The sequence below is a fragment of the Stegodyphus dumicola genome, chromosome 4, assembly GCF_044657685.1.
Source record: "Stegodyphus dumicola isolate Sdum_Otavi_A_Nest chromosome 4, ASM4465768v1".
NCBI lineage: Eukaryota > Metazoa > Arthropoda > Arachnida > Araneae > Eresidae > Stegodyphus > Stegodyphus dumicola.
In genome coordinates, this window is record NC_140771.1 from 71,175,984 (window position 1) to 71,196,559 (window position 20,576).

At 34.2% G+C, this 20,576-nt stretch overlaps 2 protein-coding genes across 3 annotated transcripts in view; one reads left to right on the forward strand and one right to left on the reverse strand.

The window, feature by feature from the left end:
• The window catches only part of LOC118201077 (oxysterol-binding protein-related protein 2-like), a 325,620-nt gene extending 323,933 nt beyond the window's left edge, over window positions 1-1,687 (reverse strand). Inside the window, exon 1 of the mRNA XM_085815069.1 lies at window positions 1,212-1,687. Coding sequence (XP_085671195.1) covers window positions 1,212-1,249 — 38 coding nt within the window. The 5' untranslated portion in view covers window positions 1,250-1,687. The remainder of the gene's footprint in view (window positions 1-1,211) is intronic.
• Window positions 1-20,576, forward strand: part of fray (oxidative stress responsive kinase frayed) — a 384,455-nt gene that overhangs the window by 229,597 nt on the left and 134,282 nt on the right. The window lies entirely within an intron of this gene.

The following is a 20,576-nucleotide window of genomic DNA, read 5'->3' on the forward strand; positions in this document are numbered from 1 at the left end:
GAAACTGTATGTTATGTTCTTTCTTAAAATTTTCAAATCAACAGGAAAAGTGAATAAAATGAATTTGGGGGGAAAACGTATAAGCAATTAATTTAAGTATTGAATTTATAATTGTGTAATCAGCTGGTAGTAGCAAACAATCCAGCAGAAAGACACAGATTAAAAACAACTGAAGAAAAAACTTAGGAAAAGCAAAAATAAAAGTAAATTAATACTAAAATAAAATAGTAATCATTAAATATTATGTACTGACTCAATGATTAATAATAAATATTACTTGTTGATTCCTTGCTCTTTGTCGAAGAAAGTATTATCAACAGAGCCACGGTTTTGAATTAAATATGGATGAATTTCAAAATTCCCCAGTTGATAATTCTTTCTGCTGCTGCTTTACAAAGACTAAGTAATTATCAGCTATTATTTAATATCAATTGTTAATCGTTATTTATTAATAACAAGTAAAATCATTCTATAGCTTTTTTAGGTGTACTTGTTCGGGAACTTTTATACCTAGCAGAACCGCACTTAAATATTAATTATTTCTTCTGTAAAATGATACGTTTAGAATGCTATTAGTTGCCAAATAACTACTTTAACGTTTTAATTTAATTTCTTTAACCTCTTTGGCTTTGACATCAAATAATTTGAAAGAAATTAGAAGTTCCCAAATCCACTATTTACCACAAATAATAAAAACATATTATTTTTTCTATGAAACAAACTAGTTCAGAAATCATTTTCATGCAAATGGTGATTGAAATAGCTGATTTATTACGTAAAATGGGAAAAACAGTTAATTTAAACAATTTTTATAAATGTTCTTAAATTGGAGTATTAGTAAAAGAAAAAATAGTTAAGTATAAACATACCAGTTTTTTATATTTATAAAATGAACTTAGATCTCAAAATTTTCAGTTGCTATTAAAAAAAACACAAAACTAAGTACTTTTACGCAAAGTATTCCACAAAAATAAGTAATTTTTACCCATAAGTATTATTTTCTCCTCGTAAATTTTTCAGTGCAATGAAAAAAGGGAGAAGAAACAAAAGAATCACATCGAAAGCCATTAAATTATAAGACTCATTTGCATGTTTCAAAATGCTATTTTGCGGTTTTGGAATGGGAAGCATTTTTTAAGTGTCTTATTTATTGCCGTGTAAGCGCGCGAAATGGATCTCTTTAGAGGCATGGAAAAGTTTATAATAGTTACCTGTACTTGGTAGCTTGTGTATCCAATTCTCCAGCCATTCTTTGACAGTGGTCCCAAAGTAAATTCGATGCAACAGTAGTTCGATTAACGATCGATAGTTAGAAGAATGGAATGTTCCGGGACGGGCGCTTCTGTTTCCCAAAAAATATTACTACTAAGTTCTATTCTCTGAACTCACTTCACGAACTCTTCCATTGTGATACTTTGGAACTGTTAGAAGAAGCCAAGCAGTAAAGACAACTTACGCGAAAACTCATGCAAAGACAAAACTTGAGCTTCTTAATGTCGGACCGGTAAAAGCAAAATACCTTTCGTCTCACACCTCTTCATTAAGCGGAAATACCGCAGACGATAAAGCGGCGAAATGTTCTGTAGTGTTGTTTTCCCCGTAAAACTCCTCTTCAGAATGAGATCGCGTGGTCGCGTTTTAGGTGTGTTCTGCACAAGCGTTGTAAAGGGTCAATAAGGAAGGGTGACGTCACGCCGGCGCAATCGATACTGGAACTCAGCACTTTGTAGGAAGGTGAGGACTCTCATTTTGACATCCTGCGCATGAGACACTGCATCATGTGACCTCTTGTGGGATCATGTGATCGAAAACAGTGGCTATAAATTTTATGACAAATATTTAAGTTGGCATGGATGCCGCTGGCAACTGATTGGATCCTCATTCAGGTTATTTGCAAACTAATCCTCGGTTGTTATTGATGGTTGCTTCGTTGTCATTTGGGATTTGTCGATTATGAGTTCCGAATATGTTTTCCCAAAGTATGGACAGTCGTTAAAAGCGTTTGCTGTGTTAGATCAAAGTTATAAAAGTTGTCGAAATTTTCGGGATCTAATGGATGATATTAATGAGACAGTAGATAAAGAGTAAATATTGTTGTTATTGATTTGTTTGGAATCATATTAATTAAGTGAAATTTTTTCTTGAGTTCGGCTTCTGTTTCACAGTTCCTAACTGAACACTTTTCCATAGTATGAAAATACGTGTAAATACGGGAAAAGATCACCGTAAAATCTTGAAACTTACATCAACAAATAATTATATTTAATTTAAATAACAGTGATAATTTTTCTAATGTGAAAATTTATCAAATATGTTTAAAATTTGTTTTTAAATATTATTTTCTGTTTGCTCTGAAGAAGGAAAAGATAAATCCGTATTTTTAAGTAAATGCTTTTAATGCGAAATAAATAAGATTTATACATTTTCGCTGTACGTGCAAATCAGCTAGTGAATGAATGCGATATAAATATACATGTACAGTACTTTCTATGAAGAGTTTATGTCTATATCGTGCATGAACAATGCCTTAAGTTAAGCTGTGAAAAGTATGCTTTACTGAAATATACTTCAAAGTCATATTTATTTCCTTGAACATAATAAAAGACACTGTTATAATCTGAACTTTATCAACAGCAAGCGACATAATAGCTGAATGTTCCCGAGCAGTGATCTCCAGTCGTGAAGGAAAATTAAAGGCATTGTAGAGTAGTCAAGTACATCAATAAGTGATATGATCTCAATCTTATTCGACATTAAGAATGTGTAGAACGTGTTGAATCTTCCGACAAATTGTACGCGGAACTAAATAATATGAAGTTTCGAGTTCTTTGGTAGCATCAAATGTACGAAACGTCTAAGACCTAAACTGACTTATCACTAGGTTTTGTAAAGTACCACAGAGAGTGAGAAAGGGTGTAAAAACCCCTTTTATTTAACTCAAATAAACGTTTAACAGAAGGTACTGTTCGTATTTACCAAACACCCAGCATTTATGGCTTAAAGCAAAAGTAATGAATTTGACTTGACTAAGTAAATGTAAGTTAGCCCAGCTACTACACAGACAGAAAAGCGCTCAAGTTGGCTCTGACCTAAAGTCAGCGTGACAAGCTTTATGGCTAGAATAACTTAACGCTGTAGAATACCACCCTCAAGAGAATGAATTAGCATACGTGACCTTCAGCAGGCGGAACACGTTCTAATTCTACTTTCTAAAACCTTCCTTTAAATATTATCGCCTTTCTACCTCATTTGAAAACACGCGAACTAAAAATTTACATTCCGGCAAGAAAATAGGAAGCGAGAAAGACAGCAAAGCAATTTAACTTAAAATAAGTGGTTAGCGAAACTAAACAAATCTTTACAATATCTTAGAAAAAGAAGACAATATCCCCTATTCATAAAGGAACGATTTCATTCTTTATAACGAGCATCAAATTCTTCAGTGTACCTCCAGCATTCATATTAGGCCACAATAAGTATCTTCAAAGACCAGGTTATGTTCTTCCTACCGCTCGATTTCAGTGACGTCAGTTAACTTACAGAAGGAGAAACGAACTGGTAAAGAATAGTTGTTTTAGAACTGGCTATGAGTCAGGGCACGTCTCACACTTAAATATCTATAGTCACGAAGAGCAAACCTTGTATTATAGTAACCTTGTAGGCGCTGAATAGACGTTACTCTGCTTTAAAGTATTATTCCAGACTTCTTCTCTTTTAGCAAGGCTTACCTATTAAAATTTGCATTAGTCGTTATAATCACTAACAAGGGCGGAGTATTATTTTTCACCCATGAAGTTCAAAAGTGCAGATCACGTTCTCGCTGAATTTCTGGACACAATGCACTATGCAGTTATTATTACTTCACTCATAAACAGAAATCTGTGGTGAAGGCATCGCCTCTTATGTAAATAGTCCTTATTGCTTTGCCATAATACGAATAATCTAATTCAGTCCAATCCGTGATGCCATCAGAATTTTTTGTAACTAATTCCTGAGTTGAAGTTACCTTACAGCGAAGCTAAATACACTCAGTCATTAACATCTGAAAGGTCAACCTATTTTTTTAGAGACACTTTTTAATACTGCAGAACTGAGGAAAAAGAATTAGCGTTCCTTTCATGAAGAATCTCTGGGTTTCCTTTAAGATTTAAGAACGTAAAAATTCAAAGACAGCTTATTTTACCAATGAGCAAGCTGATCTGTATGCTTAATTAAATATATGAGAAATTCGCAATTAATTCAGTATAAGGAACATAAGCTTTACATTGAAGAGACATTAGGTACGTTTTGGAAGCAGGAAAGATGAAAATTTAGCAACGCCTTCACCGGGAATCGAACCGCTGACCTCTGGAATGCGCGCCTAATATGCAGACCACTACACCACGAAAGCATGCCAAGAAGGCGGGAGAAATACCTCATATACTCCCCCTTTTAAAAGGCGACTGGCGTTTTTAGGGAACCCAATCGCCAAATCCTGGAAGAGGAGAATCGTCATACACAACCTTTTTAGTTTGGGCGCCACTGTAGAGACATTAGATTATTTGGAAGCAGGCAAGATGAAAAATTAACAACGCCTTCAGCGGGAATCGAACCGCGGACCTCTTGAATACGCGCCCAGCGTGTACACCACCACACCACGAAGGCATGCCAAGATGGCGGGAGAAATGCCTTATATTTAGGCTTTACGTATTTAGGCCCTCAAATTATTTTATTGAAGATAATGCGAGGATAGTTAGTTGTCACATGTTGCAGCACTGAAGGAAAGAATTCAACCTCATTTCGGTTAATCGTAAAAACTGGCTAACAGTTTCATCAGATCTTAATCTTACAGAATTTCTGTACTCTAGTTATATCTTTTTAATCTCTTCTTTAGGCTTAGCACTAGTTTACAAAAGCCTGTTAGCAAAAAAAATGAGATATGCTATAAACAGTCTTTTTCTCATACATTATTGATACTGTGCTATATAAATTAAAATGTTCTTGCTATTTATCGTTTCCTTTTCTGTGATCACTTTCACAAGATTGCATAGCATTTGATCTTTAGGATGTTTTAAATAACAAATACTTATATGTGCAATATTAAATCAAAACTCTATATCTGTCAGATTGTAATAGCATAGTTATTACAAGAGAAATGTGCATTTAATAGACGTTCATTTATTTCCTTAGGTGATCATTTTCAGTATTAAGGCTTATTTTCAGCAGTTTATCGTATTGCAAATAAGGACAATTTAACACGAGTTACCATAAAAAAGAAATCATATTTCAAGAAGTAAAAAACAATATTGATAAATAAATAGCCATTGGAAAGCATATATCTTAAAAAATCGACAAAGTTTTGTAATATAAATGAGTTTTAATCTATTTAAACAGCATTCCCATTTAGAAATCTGTAGATTAATATACCTATTATGTAATATAATTCCATATTTTAAGAATTTATATCAGTGGCCTATATCTAGCAATAGTGAAAGGGGTGTATGGGAAACGTTTTTATCCCATACACCCCTTTCACTATTGCTAGATCATCATTCTTCTCCCCTTTCTTTCCAAAACTCGAAATTAAACTCGAATACGGTTATTTAAATTTAAATTATTTTAATGTGTTTTATAAACTAAACAAGAAAAGTATAGAAAATGTTGATAAATGCCAAAACTTAAACAAATGTACTTTTTTATACTCAGAAACTAAAACTAAATACTTAGCAGGCAAATAAAAGTTTGGCATTATGCTCTCTTAAGAACCCCAAGATGATTAAGAAGAAGATTAAGAACCCCAAGATGTTTTGCATATTCTGCCAGTATAGGTGAATTTTGAAGTGTTACTAACATTAATATATAGAATGTATAAAAGCAATATCTTGTCAGTTTAAAATTTTGAATTGTACTTTCATACATTTTCTATGTCTACAGAAATTCTGCTTTCGAATAATGTGTCTTTATAGTTCTTATGCCCTTCTGCTAAGGTGTTTTTGGCTTTCTAAAACATAAAAAAACAGTTAATGTTTTTTCATTATGCAGATCTGTCTTTGAAGAAGCGGTGAAAACTTGAGAAAAGAGGAACAGTTCATTAGTCCTTTTATTTAATTCACTTTCGTGATTCTTTCTTGAAATTTAATCGGTCGTTAATAAATAAAATTACTGGCATTCGAAAGTATCGTTATAACTTGTAGCAACGCGATAGGAGCAACTAATTAATATTCAATGCTATTATAAATTCCCTATAGCTTATTACTTCTAAGGAAACATTTTAATCGAAATAAAATGATATCATCTCTCTTAGACATTACTCTCTAAGCGAATTTTCGTATCAAATCAGTTACATTTCTGAATTTCAAGAGTTTACCACATGTTGTTTACGTGTAAACCAATGACATACATGTATAATATTCGCATCGAGATGCATTTGAAATAGAAGAAATAACCAACAACCCTCTTTTTAATAGCAATGAAAATTTAAAGGAATTGTGGAGGAAAAAAAAGTACTTTAGAAGAAAGTGTAGAAAGATACACAGCATTGTTTAAATAACATACCTTGCGACGTGTCTCAAAGATATCGCTTCCACCTATTCTCAAGCAGCAATGTTCTGAAATCGTCATCAGTATCATCAGTTCCACAACAATGCCTCAAAGTATGAGAACTTTGCTTCGAAAACAAGTATCAGTAATTCCTGCATCTTAGGGCATCAGTTTCGTGCTACCTCATGAGAGTTATGTGTATAGAAGCATTACATATGAACAAACCAATGCCTGAGAAAGCTAAATACTTAGCTGACAGAAACTAAGGAATACGGGTCATTTGATAATCTAATAACTCGATTAGAATTTTTGTTCTGTGTATCACAGTTATTAAATGCTATAAATCAACTTAAACATTCTTCAATGTGAAGTATCCAAGAATATGTTTTTAATATTTTCTTTTAAAAAAGTGTATTATTGAAATTTTGCCTGATTATTATGCGAATTCCTACAATTACGTAGTTATTTAAATGTTTTTCCTTTCTGTCTCAGCGTCCTAGGTCGAGAGATTAAAGCAACTGAATGCTGGTAATTCAGTTCGGGTTCGAACTAAAACGAATTGCTTGGCTCCATGGCTCATTTTCTTCATTTTCTCATAATGTAACACGAATACGAACCAAGTTTAGTTTCCCCTTGAATGTTTTGGCTGCTACTTGGCAGGTAGCCCTCGAATGATTTACCGTATATAGAAATAACCTAACCTAACCTCTCTTTCGATACATTTTACCTAAAGCAATCATTTCTAGATAATAATTAGCGAAATACACAGTACAACAGAATAGTGGACTGTGTTATCTTCAGGACAGTGACCACTGTGTTGGTCTTAAAGGAGTAACACAAAAACTTACTGTTCAGGAGTTCCGCCAAATCAAAATTCGAAATAGCTTTTGAATATTCTAAAAAATTCTAAAAATTTCTTTTCAAAAAATTCTAAAATAATAATTACATAACACTTTTTACTTCCTCGTACGAAGTAAAGGAAGTCCTATAATCGCAAAATAAATTTGGGTATCATATTTCAACAGAATTATCCATTTTGACCATTCCCGAATCCATCCGGACAATATTTTTGCGTGATGTCTGTACGCACGGATAGAGAATAAAGGACTCATTTTTCTAAAACGGACTGTTAAGTGGATTTAAAATCGATTCAAAAGGATTTTTTTCCTGTAGGATTTACCTGCGTACTTACTTATGCATATATGTATATATATCCCATAACTCAAAAATGATTAACCGTAGAACACTTAACTTCTGTATATTGAACTTTTATAACATCTAGGCGTGCTATTTTTATTTCAATCGGCAGTAAAAATGTATACCCACCCTCTTACCCCGCCTTTATTTTCGCAATCGTTTGTCGTATAGTCGTATACATCCAGTTTAAGAAGTATTTTAAATGACCAAAATATTCATGTTTTTGCAATGTCAGATTAATATATATATATACTATATATATAACATAACAAAAGCAAAGAAAACCCGGAACACTGTTGATGCGTACTTAGATCCATATTGAAGTGGAAGTGAAAGAATTCTGATTGCGTAGTATGCTAATATGTTGACTTTGTAGTATCTAAAAAACTTGGCAGTCGAGGCAGTTTTAATTACATTTTTATTTTCAACTGACATTTTTGGCCACCGTTCGCTTGGCACACCAGCAATGCCTATTCAATAACATGTTACATTTTTTATATTACTGCAATAGGAAGCAGCATAGCAAAATCACATCCAAGCAGAGCATAGAGAGAAGCTGAAGTGCGTAGTTATACAATATAGAAGCACGCGAGGAGAAAAGTTTTGGTTCCCAATTATTACGTCACCAGAGCTGCGCAGACCATAGAATGATCTAGAAATGATCCAATCCAGAGAAGTTATTACGATTTTTAAAAACAGAGAGGGAGAATTAATTCTTTGGCAGTGTCAAATTTTTTTAAGAAATTAATTTTGGACGAATAACTTAATGTATCTTTTTTCCGATCTCCTGGTTCTTATACTTATAGTTGGGAAGTTTTATACTCGTTATGAAAAAGTAAAAGTACAAGAAGTTTGACTTCCGTACCACAAAATCTGATCGGGACCTTTAATTTCAAAATTTTCAGTTTTTTACGCCATTTTTAAGTTGCCTTGAGGGATCAGTTAATTTAGAATAATTCCAGGAAATAAGTTTCACTGCAACAAAAAAAAGTTTATTTAATTCAATAGGCCGTACAAGGAAGTCGTGTAGGGTCAACATCAGATTTTTTAATACATCTCGGTTTGTAAACTATATTTTTGTTTTACTTTTTATGCCTTTTCATTAGAAAACTATAAAGTTGTGCTAGCTAGTTTATACTGGGTAATCACTAACCATACTGTATAATCACTAATGATCCCTCTTAGGGACATGAGGAAATCCGAATGTATTGTAGACTAATGATGTTCCCTGAACGAGTACAATTAATTGAAATGAATTAAACATTTAGTTTTTGAAAATCACTTTTCGATTTTTTTTTCGAAAAAAAGTTTATAATAATTAAGTAAAATACACAGAACCCTGTTATGGTGACCGCCTATCGTAAACAACCATTTTCACAGTATTTCTGAGGATGTTTAAAACAAATCAGATTATCATTTTTCAGATTTTATCGCTTTTGAATATTAGATCTGTAAGGCAACCGTGCACTTCCATAAGACCAAAATCATTTTGTATGAGTAGCCTTCTTAGAAAACGCATACAGTAATACGATGTTGATATTTTTATGAGAAAAATTAAAGTGTAATAATAACTTTGTCCTTATTTCTACATAAAATGTATACAGCGTGCAGTGAATTTCTCTAAGACTACCATTCATGTGTCTAGATGATTTAGGTTTCTTCAGTGGTCTTCGAGAGATTATATTTAATATCGGTGTTTTATTTACACGCTTAGAAGTATCGATCACTTTTCAGAGAAGGTCGCTATCATTGAATTCTAAATGCTTTTTTTCTCATTTATTTTTCTAGTTTTATCAGTTCCCCTTGTCTATGAAGTATGAAAATGTATGCAGTATGAAGGCAACTGCTTTTGGATAACACTAGAGGGGACAGTCTCTTTTTTTGTAATTTTTTCCCACAGTCTATACTAGATTGCGTATATGAATAAGAGAATAGCAAACTCATTTTAATTGCCAATTTTTAGTGATTTCTTTCTTCTTCCCGATGTACGTAGGACAATCACCGCAGTGAACACTCCTCTACTTCATTAATGTATTTACAGATGGTTGGCACCTGTAGAATAACAGGAACACCTGTAAACGTTGCTGTAACGAAGTTTATTTTATGTATTAGTCACAGCTCCTATCTTCCGTGGGATACTAAGTTGCATTATTAAGAAAAATCAGAAATTTCTTTAGCTGCAGTGGTGATTTAGATACTCGGATATGATAATTTTTCAACATTCCTCCGGAAGAGAATTTCCAAATACCTCCTTAATGTACAACGTTAAAAATATTTCTAAAATTTCCTGGCGCAAGTACCATTGAAGCAAAATTTAATATACTTTTTATTACAGTATAAGGTAGTTCTCCAGCTTTCTTAGGATGCCTTAGTGGTGTAGTGGTCAGCACACTCGGCGCGTCCGAGTTTTAAGCCCCGGCGAGAGCATTGTTCATTTTTCATCTCTCCTGCTTTGAAATAACCTAATGTCTCTAAAACAGAGCCTTCAAATATCAAAATTTTATGACGTGTTTTACGCAGATTCCAAATGAGATTACTATTTTTCTATCGGGCGCTATTTTTGAGTAGCTGGCTTTTAATTTCTTATAAAAATTTCTGTTATTTTGAATATATAAGCCTTTATATAACCGTAGAACTTCTGCAGAATATTTATAATAACCGTAGAATTCCGATCCGATCCCACATAACACGAAACTTTTCTCCGGATATCCAGAAGATATTGCTCCTGGTTTAAGCGCTCTTCATTAGGACATCCTGGAATATCATCTTAACCTTATAAACACGTCCTCCCATGTGTTTAACTTCCCATCGCACGTTATTTTCGGGATATCCTCGCTGAGTCTCGACAACAGTGCGGATGAATCTAATGTACGGATGTTATTCTGATTTTAAGTTTAGTATTCGACAGAATATGGGATGTTACTGGGATGTGTTTCGCATCGACAGGATATAGGGAAGCCACTGGGATTTAAAATGTTTAGGAATAGACATAGATTCCTCTTTTACCCAGCTCTAAAAAGTAAGTTGGTAGCCCTTTCTCTGCAGTAACTATTAAATATGTTTATGTTTTGCTTTGTCAGCTTATACATTTAAATTAAAGGTGGAGTACTAAGGTCTTCGAGGCTCACGAATGAATCTTGAAAAATATACTTGATTCCTAGTAGAGGCGGATTTATGAGCAGTCATGAAGGAACTTAATTTCTTAAAGATCTAAAGCTTGTTTTTAGATATCCCTAGAAAATTCATGTGAGATGGTCCCCTGCATGGCCAACCTCCATTGATTCTTCTTGGAATCTTCAATATTTTCTTCAATCTAGTTTTTAAAACTAAATCTAACAATTCTTTAAACATTCTAACTCAAACCTTACAAAAACGTTTTTCTTTTTCAGAGTCTAATGGAAAAGTTCTTAGAAAAAGAGATTGCATCATCAATCATTACTTCAGGAAACTTTGATCAACAATATCATCGACATGTGTGCTTGAGTGCCACTTTCTTAATTTCTGGAAAGAATTAAGCGTTCTCTATGTTAGTGCTGTTTACCTGTGTTTACCCTTGAATAATCTCCTCCTTTGCCATGATTCAGTAAAATTCTAGAAACATTTAAAAGGTTTGAACTGTTTGTCCTAACAGCTTCGTAAAAATATATTGGAAAGATGAACTTAAAGATTCAAGAATTTTAATTGTGTGTTTTATTTACTAATTTTCATTTATATCCTTTTAGTAGACGCAGATATATTTTCAAAAATTATATTTTAAATTTGTTTCTCGTTATGTGAAGATTTCATCGCATTATGCCCGCATCGCTTTAAGTCTAAACTTTTAATAATAAGTATATATTTTTTTTCTTTTCTTCTTCCCATATGTTCTGCCGTACCCAAAGAGCTCCTGTTCGAATGCCGGAGGAGACATGGGTGTAAATTATCTGTCCCTTCATAGGCCGCCTATTAGGTGCCTCTATAATAAAATAACACCGTTTCTGGCCTTAATAATGGCCAGAACGGTGGTCGCTAAGGTCTACAGCCTGAAATAGCTAGTAAAAAAATTCTTATCTGAAGATGTTGATTCTTCGTTTCGAAAGGTTCGAGAAATGTTTTAGATTCGGCTTCAGAACCGATAAAACTTAGATTTAAGCCAAAGTTTTATTTTTTTCCCCAAAAAACAATTTAAAATCTATTTTATTCATCCTACTGTTCAGGAAGATTTGAAATAGTATATTACCAGCATATTGTAATATCTATGTCCATAGATCATTTTAAAAATTATACATGAGTTAGCAGCATTGCAATTTGCATTTGAGAAAAATGTAGGATTCGTTCCATTTCTAATTAAAATCGTTGTTGCTAATTAGAGATGAACAAAACCGCTCTTTTATGGGATCGAATCAGAACGGTTCGCTCACTGAACCGAATCGGTTCTTTTATATGACTCACCTTTCAGGTTACAATAAACTTGATGAAAAAGATCTGGAACGAGGGCTAAATCAATAGGGGTTAACTGAGATAAAGCGAAGAGAGAAAGGAATTGCATAAGCAGTAGGATCGGGCCGGTAAGCGAGGCTGGAAGGAAAAGCGAAAAGAATCGAACGAAGTGTGGGATCGGGAGAACTGACTCTATCAAACTCCAACTCTCGGAACTGAACCGTCTTCCAAGTGTACGTTTGAAATTACTCAAACTTTCTCTCTACACAGAACTAACAATAAAATTCTAGAATAAAAATTTTTCAAAAAGTTAGGAAATGATAGAAATTAAATTCACTTTTAACATGGGAGGGTAAACATTCCTTTTTCCCCCAAAATGGAAATCGAACTTTCCTCGCATGCTTCCAACAAGAGCTACTCGTTTGCTTGCTCAGTAAATTGAATCAGTTTATGAGCGAATTGCAGATCTCTCTGTTTCTAGCACGCTTCTAACAATATCCCTCCGTAAACTGTAAAAGAGCTACAACTCCATTTTCTGAAATAGGAGTAAATTCGTTTAGTAAAGTGAATTGATTCTTTGAATCAGTTCCAGAGCGGATCGTCCAGCTTTACCAGCAGCAGATAAAAAGCGGGAATCTGCACTGTCCAAATTCATTTCAATTGCACACAGTGATAATCAGTTTTTTTACGACAGACAAATCTTAATTTTGCCTACTTAGTGTTTAATAATTCTGATTTTTCGATCACTATGAAAACCTGAGCTTCAGTTGAAACTCCTAATCCCTTACCATATTATCTTCCGGAAAATTGAATTAACCAGCTTTCGCATAATTTCTTCCTAAATTAATAATTATATGACAACAGAAACTGGGCGGACGATCGTCTTTGGCTAGGAAAAGCTAATACCATTACCCAAACATATATGATATACCTGATTTGTATTAAATACCTCACCATGAGCGCCTTTATAATTTTAATTTCTTAGTTTTAATTAACATGCGGAAAAGGGGTTATAGCACTTACCACCTCTCAGCACAGCCCCCATGAAGAAAGAAGGCCAGTAAATGTCATTCATTCTTCTAACTACGGTAAAGGAGTCTTGGCCCACACATCCCGGAGAGATGGCTCTGACATAAAGGAAAAAAAAATGAACCGTATACACGGATGGTTCAAAAGTTGACGGACAAGTAGGCTGTGGCTTCATAGTAACTAAGAACATAGAAACGCTGATAACATGGAAAGGTCATATGGGACAGAATAATTCAGTTTTCCAGGCTGAAGCAATTGCAATTCTCAAAGCTATCTAGTTAACAAGCTCCCCAGTAGGATGCACTATTAATATTCTTACAGACAGCCTCTCGGTCATGTATGCCTTACGAAATCCCAGACATCCTTCTCCTATCATAGCGGAGATTCAGGACATGCTGAAGGAGCGTTCGTCGGCAACGAATACCCTCATATCTTGGATAAAGGCGCATGGTAATGAGGAAGCGGACAGGCTAGAAAAAGAAGCAGCTCACAATATCGATGCTCAAAGCCGTTTTACCAAACTCCCGGTCACATCTTAAAAAAGTGACAAGGACAGCAGCTCAGCACCAGTGGCAATGGGAATGGGACACTACCGAACAAAGCAGGAAGACCTATGAATATTACCATAAAGTTTCGCTCGATCGTCTTGGAGTCATTCCCACAAATACCGAGATTTGTGATGGGGCACGGGTCTTTCCAATCCTATTACTATGAGCGAGAAATTGCAAATACAGAAAGGTGTGTCTGTGGAGCCATTGGTCAACCAGACCCTTACTTGACCCAATGCCCTCTAACCACATCGGCATGTGCAGCTTCTGGAACAGGCAGTTTTTCATAAGCGTTATCTGATCAAACAGCCAACATTTCGCAGAAAAATATGCAAGATAATGCAGAAACTGGAGGAATTGGGAACAGATTTGTGCAATGTGGAATAGTCTCTCTCTCTCTTTTTTCTTTCTTTTTTTTTTATTGTATATATTATGAATCATGTATGTGTTATGGCCAATGAAAATTATTATGAACTGTGTATGTATTATGTAACAGACTCAATATATTATGAACTATGTAAGCACGTATCTGTATGAACTATGTAAGCATGTATCTGTATGAACTATGTAAGCACGTATTATGAAAGATTTATGTATTATGAACTACTTGTATATAAGCTTGTACTATGAACTATGTCTGTCATGAACTATGTAATTATGTAAGCATATATTATGAACTATGTCAGCATGTATACAGGATCAATGTATGCCCTTATAGGGCCCATGAGGTGTAGCCCCGGATAGTTGCGGAACCTGAACTAGACCCGAATAGGCTTAGTAAGCCGCACGGGTGTTCAGATTCTGCTCTGAACTGTCAACTGTCAACTGAGTGCGTCTGGGGGGGGGTTAAAATCCAAGTATCAATTTATTTTCATTTTCTTACATACATATGCATATTTTTTAACAAAATCTTTTTTACTTCCTTCTAGAAAGTAAAGGAAGCAACGTATCATATTTCAACGGAGATATCCATCTTTTTTGGTTCCCGAAAATATTTTATTATTATATTAAGTTGATTATTTTATTATTATAGTATTTATTAATATATTTTATTATTATATTATATATATATTTATCATTAATATTTTATTATTATACATTTTGGCATAAATATTTTATTATTATGTTAAACATCCTTCAGGTTAATTAGTACATAAACGTTTTCATTGCATAACGTAATACTTTTAATCACCAGAAACATATTACCAACTCATGCAATTTTAAATTTCCGTCGAAGCATTCCTTCTCTTAGGATCAAGAGTCTACCCTTGCTTTGCTGTAATTGATGAAACAATCAATCAATCAATAACAGTTTCAAACCGGTCATTCCTATGCGCGGAACTCTGCAACTCTGCTCTTACGACTTCCGTTTCCCTTCAAAGTTTCAGAATTTCTTCTCGTAACTGAGAGCTTTGTTTCTCATCGCGATGCAAAAGGACGTGAATACCATCAAATCCCTCTCTTTATTTTGTTACACCTTTTAACGACAAATTCTAGTCTCTAATAAATGTTTATTCGCAGCATTTTTATACCAATGAAGTATTACTATGTTTTAATTTTTAAAGTTTTTTACGCTACCAGCAAATAATTTTGCCAAAAAAACCTTATGTGGCCAGTACATGACCTGTCGCGATTTCCATGCTTTAAATATTTATAAGCATTAAGTAAAGTATCACTTCTGGCTGATCTTTGGTAAATAAAATCTAACTTAAATTTAAATAAACCGCCGAATAACGATTATTGAAGGCGTTAGAGCGACAGAATCAACGTAATATTCATCAGCTTTTTTGGACTAGTGACAGAGGCTTTTTACCTAACATTATTAATCAAGCGGTTAAAAAATTCTCATTTAAACACATTAAAAAGCACTCTGTCATCTTAGAAAATAATAAGAATTTTGTCGTCATTTCTTTCATTACATCGATTAGTTATCAAATTGGACGTATTTTACAGGAATTCAACTTTCGGGTCGTTTTTCTCTTCGGTCAATAAAAATCGCAGTTCCATATTTAAGGACTCCATTGCGGATATGAACTTCTGGGGTATATACAAGAGTCATTGCTAGTGGGATTTAATTTACATTGATCAAAATAAGACAGCCTTAAAATTCCTTTTTAAGGGACAAAAAAAACGAAACACATAAATCCTCTGTTGCCCGGCACTGTTGATCATAAAAAATAACATTTTTTTTTTTTTTTTTTTTCAACCAAAATTATTCAAAAACCTCTTCCGTTGAAGAATTAGGTTTTGTAGAGACGTTTTGCAATCATAAAAACTTTTTAACGGTAGTTAGTTCCAATTCCAATCCAATCCATTTTTACTCTTAACTGTTAAGGCAATTATTTTATAGTTTTTAAAATTTTTTACCGATAGATGACGTCAGTAGCTTAACTTCCTTCCTCCCAGTGTTATCGCCTGTGCACAAGCATCTCTTTCGTTATCTGCATTTCTTCTGAAGAAGATACTGTACATAAACCTCCCAAACTAGTCCTACAATTTATGAATATTACGCTGATTTTTGTTGCCTCAACATCTCCAATAAAATATTTGTTATTCCTATAAATAGGAAGATCTATTATACGAAGTTTTGGATTACATTTCATTAACTGTTTTCGAATTAGCTACTTGCTCTTTTGCCTTGTCATCATCAAGAGTGCAAGAGAATAAGTAATCACTGCAATTTTTGGTAGCATGGCTGTATTGCAAGACTTTTGAAACTCTGAAAATGAAGCGCTGTTATGAAAATCTTCTTCTTCTGTGGCTTCATATAGATGAATATCATGTCTAGATATAATAGAAGTGGCCTTAATATGTGACGCATTATTTTAATTTAACTCTCATTATAGTGATTCTATATTTTCTCACGGAAATATGTTAAGAGTTCTAGTAAATTACCACTTCTGGTTTACCGTATATAGTCAAAAACATATATGCATATGCGATGCGTATATGCATATGCTAGTTTTCAATACCAAATTTGAGAAGTTTCGGATTATACCGTATTTTTTCCCTCACGTAAAGCTGTTCAAGTAAAGCATCACTTCCTGTTCTATCACTTTTAGCCACAATCGAATATGTTGCTCCCATTCATATTAAAATTTTAATAGTGAAATTTATATATATATTTTTTAATATAGATTTTCATTAAAAACTGCTGTGTGCTTCAAGTGAAGTACCATTTCCGGCTATCCATTAAAAACTGTCTTCGGTTTCTTGTAAAGTACCACTTCGATTGTCCAGATTTAAACAAAATCCAAGCAACTCTTTATATAAACGGAAAAAGCTTAAATAGGGAAAATAAAAAATTTTTGGAAGTTTGATATAAGAGATATCTTGGATTAAAAGAATCGTTACACATATACAGACAAACGCAGATAGATATATAATTATAAAAATAGTAAAAATGTGTTTTGAGAACCCTAATTCGTACATATTCACTGAAGACGCAGTATCGAATTTTTAGATCTAAAACGTTACCTTTCTTACCTGCGTAAATATGTCGGCGAGAATTAAAAATAAAATGCTAGACTAGGCGAGAACTTAATAAATTGTTTGAATCGTCAGGATTGGATTATTTAATTAGGGCAAAGCACACGAGGCCTATCTGCCTAAAGGGAGGGATGCCTTCGTGGAGGATTTTCTAAGGGTAACTGGCTCGTATACACGTTACACATGGGGAAAACCACGAAAACGCCCATGCAGCCAGCCCGTTCGCGGGATTCAAACCTCGGACCGAACTACCAATGTTCAGCGTCTTTACCGCTCTGCCGCTGGTGGGCCAAATCGTCAGCCTTTTTATTAAATTCAAAAATTCATCGGTATACGAGTGGCAACAAGATGAAGTGACTAGGTTCCCGGATTATGCTAGGTAATCCCGTATTTCAACATAGTGTTTCTGTTCAAAATATGTCCCGGAAAATATCGTGCATTCTGTAAGCTAGTCATCGTGAACTTTTATACGCCCTTTTAATACGAAGCACTTTTATATGGCCCACAAATACGTTTCCCGTTAATTAATTAGCATTATTATAACATTAATTATTAGGATAAGGATTTAAAAAAATCATTTAAGATTTTAATGATTAATTGATTAATTAATATTTATTTATTATAATGATTAACTGATAATTTTAATGATTAATGTTTAATTTACATTTTATCATCATTAAAAGAGGAATGTGTCTAACATCCCAGAGAATCTACAAATGGAGCTAATTAATTTCGACTGTGACATAAATCTTATTGAACGGTCTGAAGACACAGATTTAATAAAACTTTATTCGTACTTTTCAGGAGATGAATACCCTCGATTACGAATTTCTGCAATAAAAATAATTTTTTGTTTGCGAATACATTTATACGTGAACAGTTTTTCTTTCGAACTTGAAAGTTATATTAAATCTAAGAAAAGATCCAGACTGACCGATGAGCATCTACAATCCGTTATGAAGACAATTTCTACTCATTTTTCCAAAGCTACAAACTTTATCTGAATCGAAACGGCATCAAATGCCAAGCTGCAGCAAGAAATGAAGAATTTTGTAATTATTTACATACGAATACCGTATTTCCTAGCGTATTTTTCCTCCATGCCTCTTAGCACCAGGTTCTGAATTTTTTTTAAATATTCGCATAATTTTTCCCTTTCTCTACTGCACATAGTTTGTTTCTCTCTGAAGGCTAGTTTATTGGTAAATTGTATTTTCTTGATCATTTTTATATTTATTTATAGTTAGTTATTCTTAGCACCTCATCCATTTTATTTTCCCTTACATTTATTATTTGAAATGTATTTTGTGTAGATTCTGATTATGCTACTCGGATGTGTCAGGTGTTCTCAAACTTTAGAAACGTTCCCAACATGCGATTGTACCTTACTATTGTTATATACGTTTCAGCTGATTGCAGCCTTAACTACTGCTGATGTATTCGATCTTTCGAAATCCAGGTTTTCGTTTGTCCCTTTTCCTTCGTTCCTCCGATTTTTCTTTTTAGAACTGCGAGCACCACCCATTATTGTGAAATACTCCCTGGGTATTTCAAGCTAATTCACACCTGTGCGATGTGTTCGGCTCAATTACTCTCAGATATTAGCTCAATATTCCTGAGATATTGTAATCTCAATATTAATTTGTATTGTTACTAGAATATAGGTTACTTTTAAAGAAATGATATTGCAATAGTTATATATAAGAATAACTGCTTTCCATCTGTTATATTTTTTCTGTAATCGCGTTCTTAGGAAATTAAATTATTCGCATAATTTTGAATTCTCGATTTTCAGTTGATATTTTTTTTTAAAAAAAAGGGGGTGTTGATACCCAAGGAAATACGGTATTGTATTTTTTTCTATATGGTTCGAAGAAAAATTTAAATAAAAAATAGAAGAAGGACAATTTGATATTCATTCTCATTTTTTGTCTCGCTTGAGAAGTTTTCGTAATTTGTTTATTTTAAGAAAGTTATTTAGTGGTTACTTCAACGTAAATTCTACAGAAATTTTTTCCAAATATCAACCTTTATATTTCACACAGTAAAATAAATATAAATCTCAATTCTTCTTTTCATTATTATTATTATCGCTTGCGTATGTTTAGATAAATTAGTGAATAAAATTGTAAATTTAGAGTAAAATATTTTATTTTGTCATAAACATTTCTGCCTCTGAGCTGCTTTCAGACTGTGCATCTGACCCACAAATAATTTGCGTTTTAGACCATTTCCGTAAACATTTCCGAATTGTAAACATAGTTGACATAAATTCATAGCAGCGTGAAGCCTTATAATTATGAAGATGTTACGCTTTATAAGAATCTGAAAAACGGTACTCATTGACCAAATACTTATGCTGTTTAGATATATTGTTGCGTTTTTCATTCTGACACCAGTTGTTACGTTTTTTATCTTCCTTCAAGTTCGTACGAGGTTCATGTGAATTTGGAGTGAATAACGACGACACTTGATGAAGTATCGAAACACACTTTATTTATCAATATTAATCAGGACAACTCCAAAACACTTTTACAGTCGTTGAAGATCTACTATAAACACGCTGTAACAATCAGCGACACAGCCTTCACACTGTCAGGCAATAACGGTGGAGACAGCTTCACTGCAAAGCACCAGAGAAGCTCTCTCCACCGTTATTGCACGACAGTGTGAAGGCTGTGTCGTACGGTGTGTGAAGGCAGTATGGTGTTTCACTGCAAAGCACCGCACTGCTCTTGCAATACTGCAAGTAACTTCGTAACAATACTGCAAGAACAAAGTCGGGAGTGCAGCTCCCGACTCTGCTCGGTCGTTCTCGGAACTCCACGTACTCTCGAGACTCTCCACGCTACAACTCACGATGCACTCGACGACGAGCAGAGCACAGCTCCCGACTCTTCGTTTCAGTGGTTCCCGGAGCTCAACACACTCTCTCGACGATGCACTAACCGCGATACACTAAGAGACTCTTCGATGCACTCGACGACCACCTCGGCGCTAGACTTCGAAACACTCGCTCAATGGCTGAATTTCAGCTCGATAGACGAGCACACACTCTCTCGATACACACTAGATGAGACACTAACTCGTAACTAACTCTCCGCGTACCAGCAGGGTTTAAATAGCTTTTGACTGGTGTTCGAGAACGTTGTGGGCTAAACCGGTAAGAATTCGTTCCAGAAGGTTCTCCATCCGTCCATGGTATATCGCCAATTATGTCGCCAAATGGGCGACTTCTCGCCAAATGTGGCAACCCGGCCTTCCTTTTTTGCCATATTATGGCAACCCTAAAACTGCTTTGCGGAGAACCTATCTCACCGCGCCTGGATATTTTGTAACAATACGTTTTAGAAAACTCGTCATGTCCACAAAAAG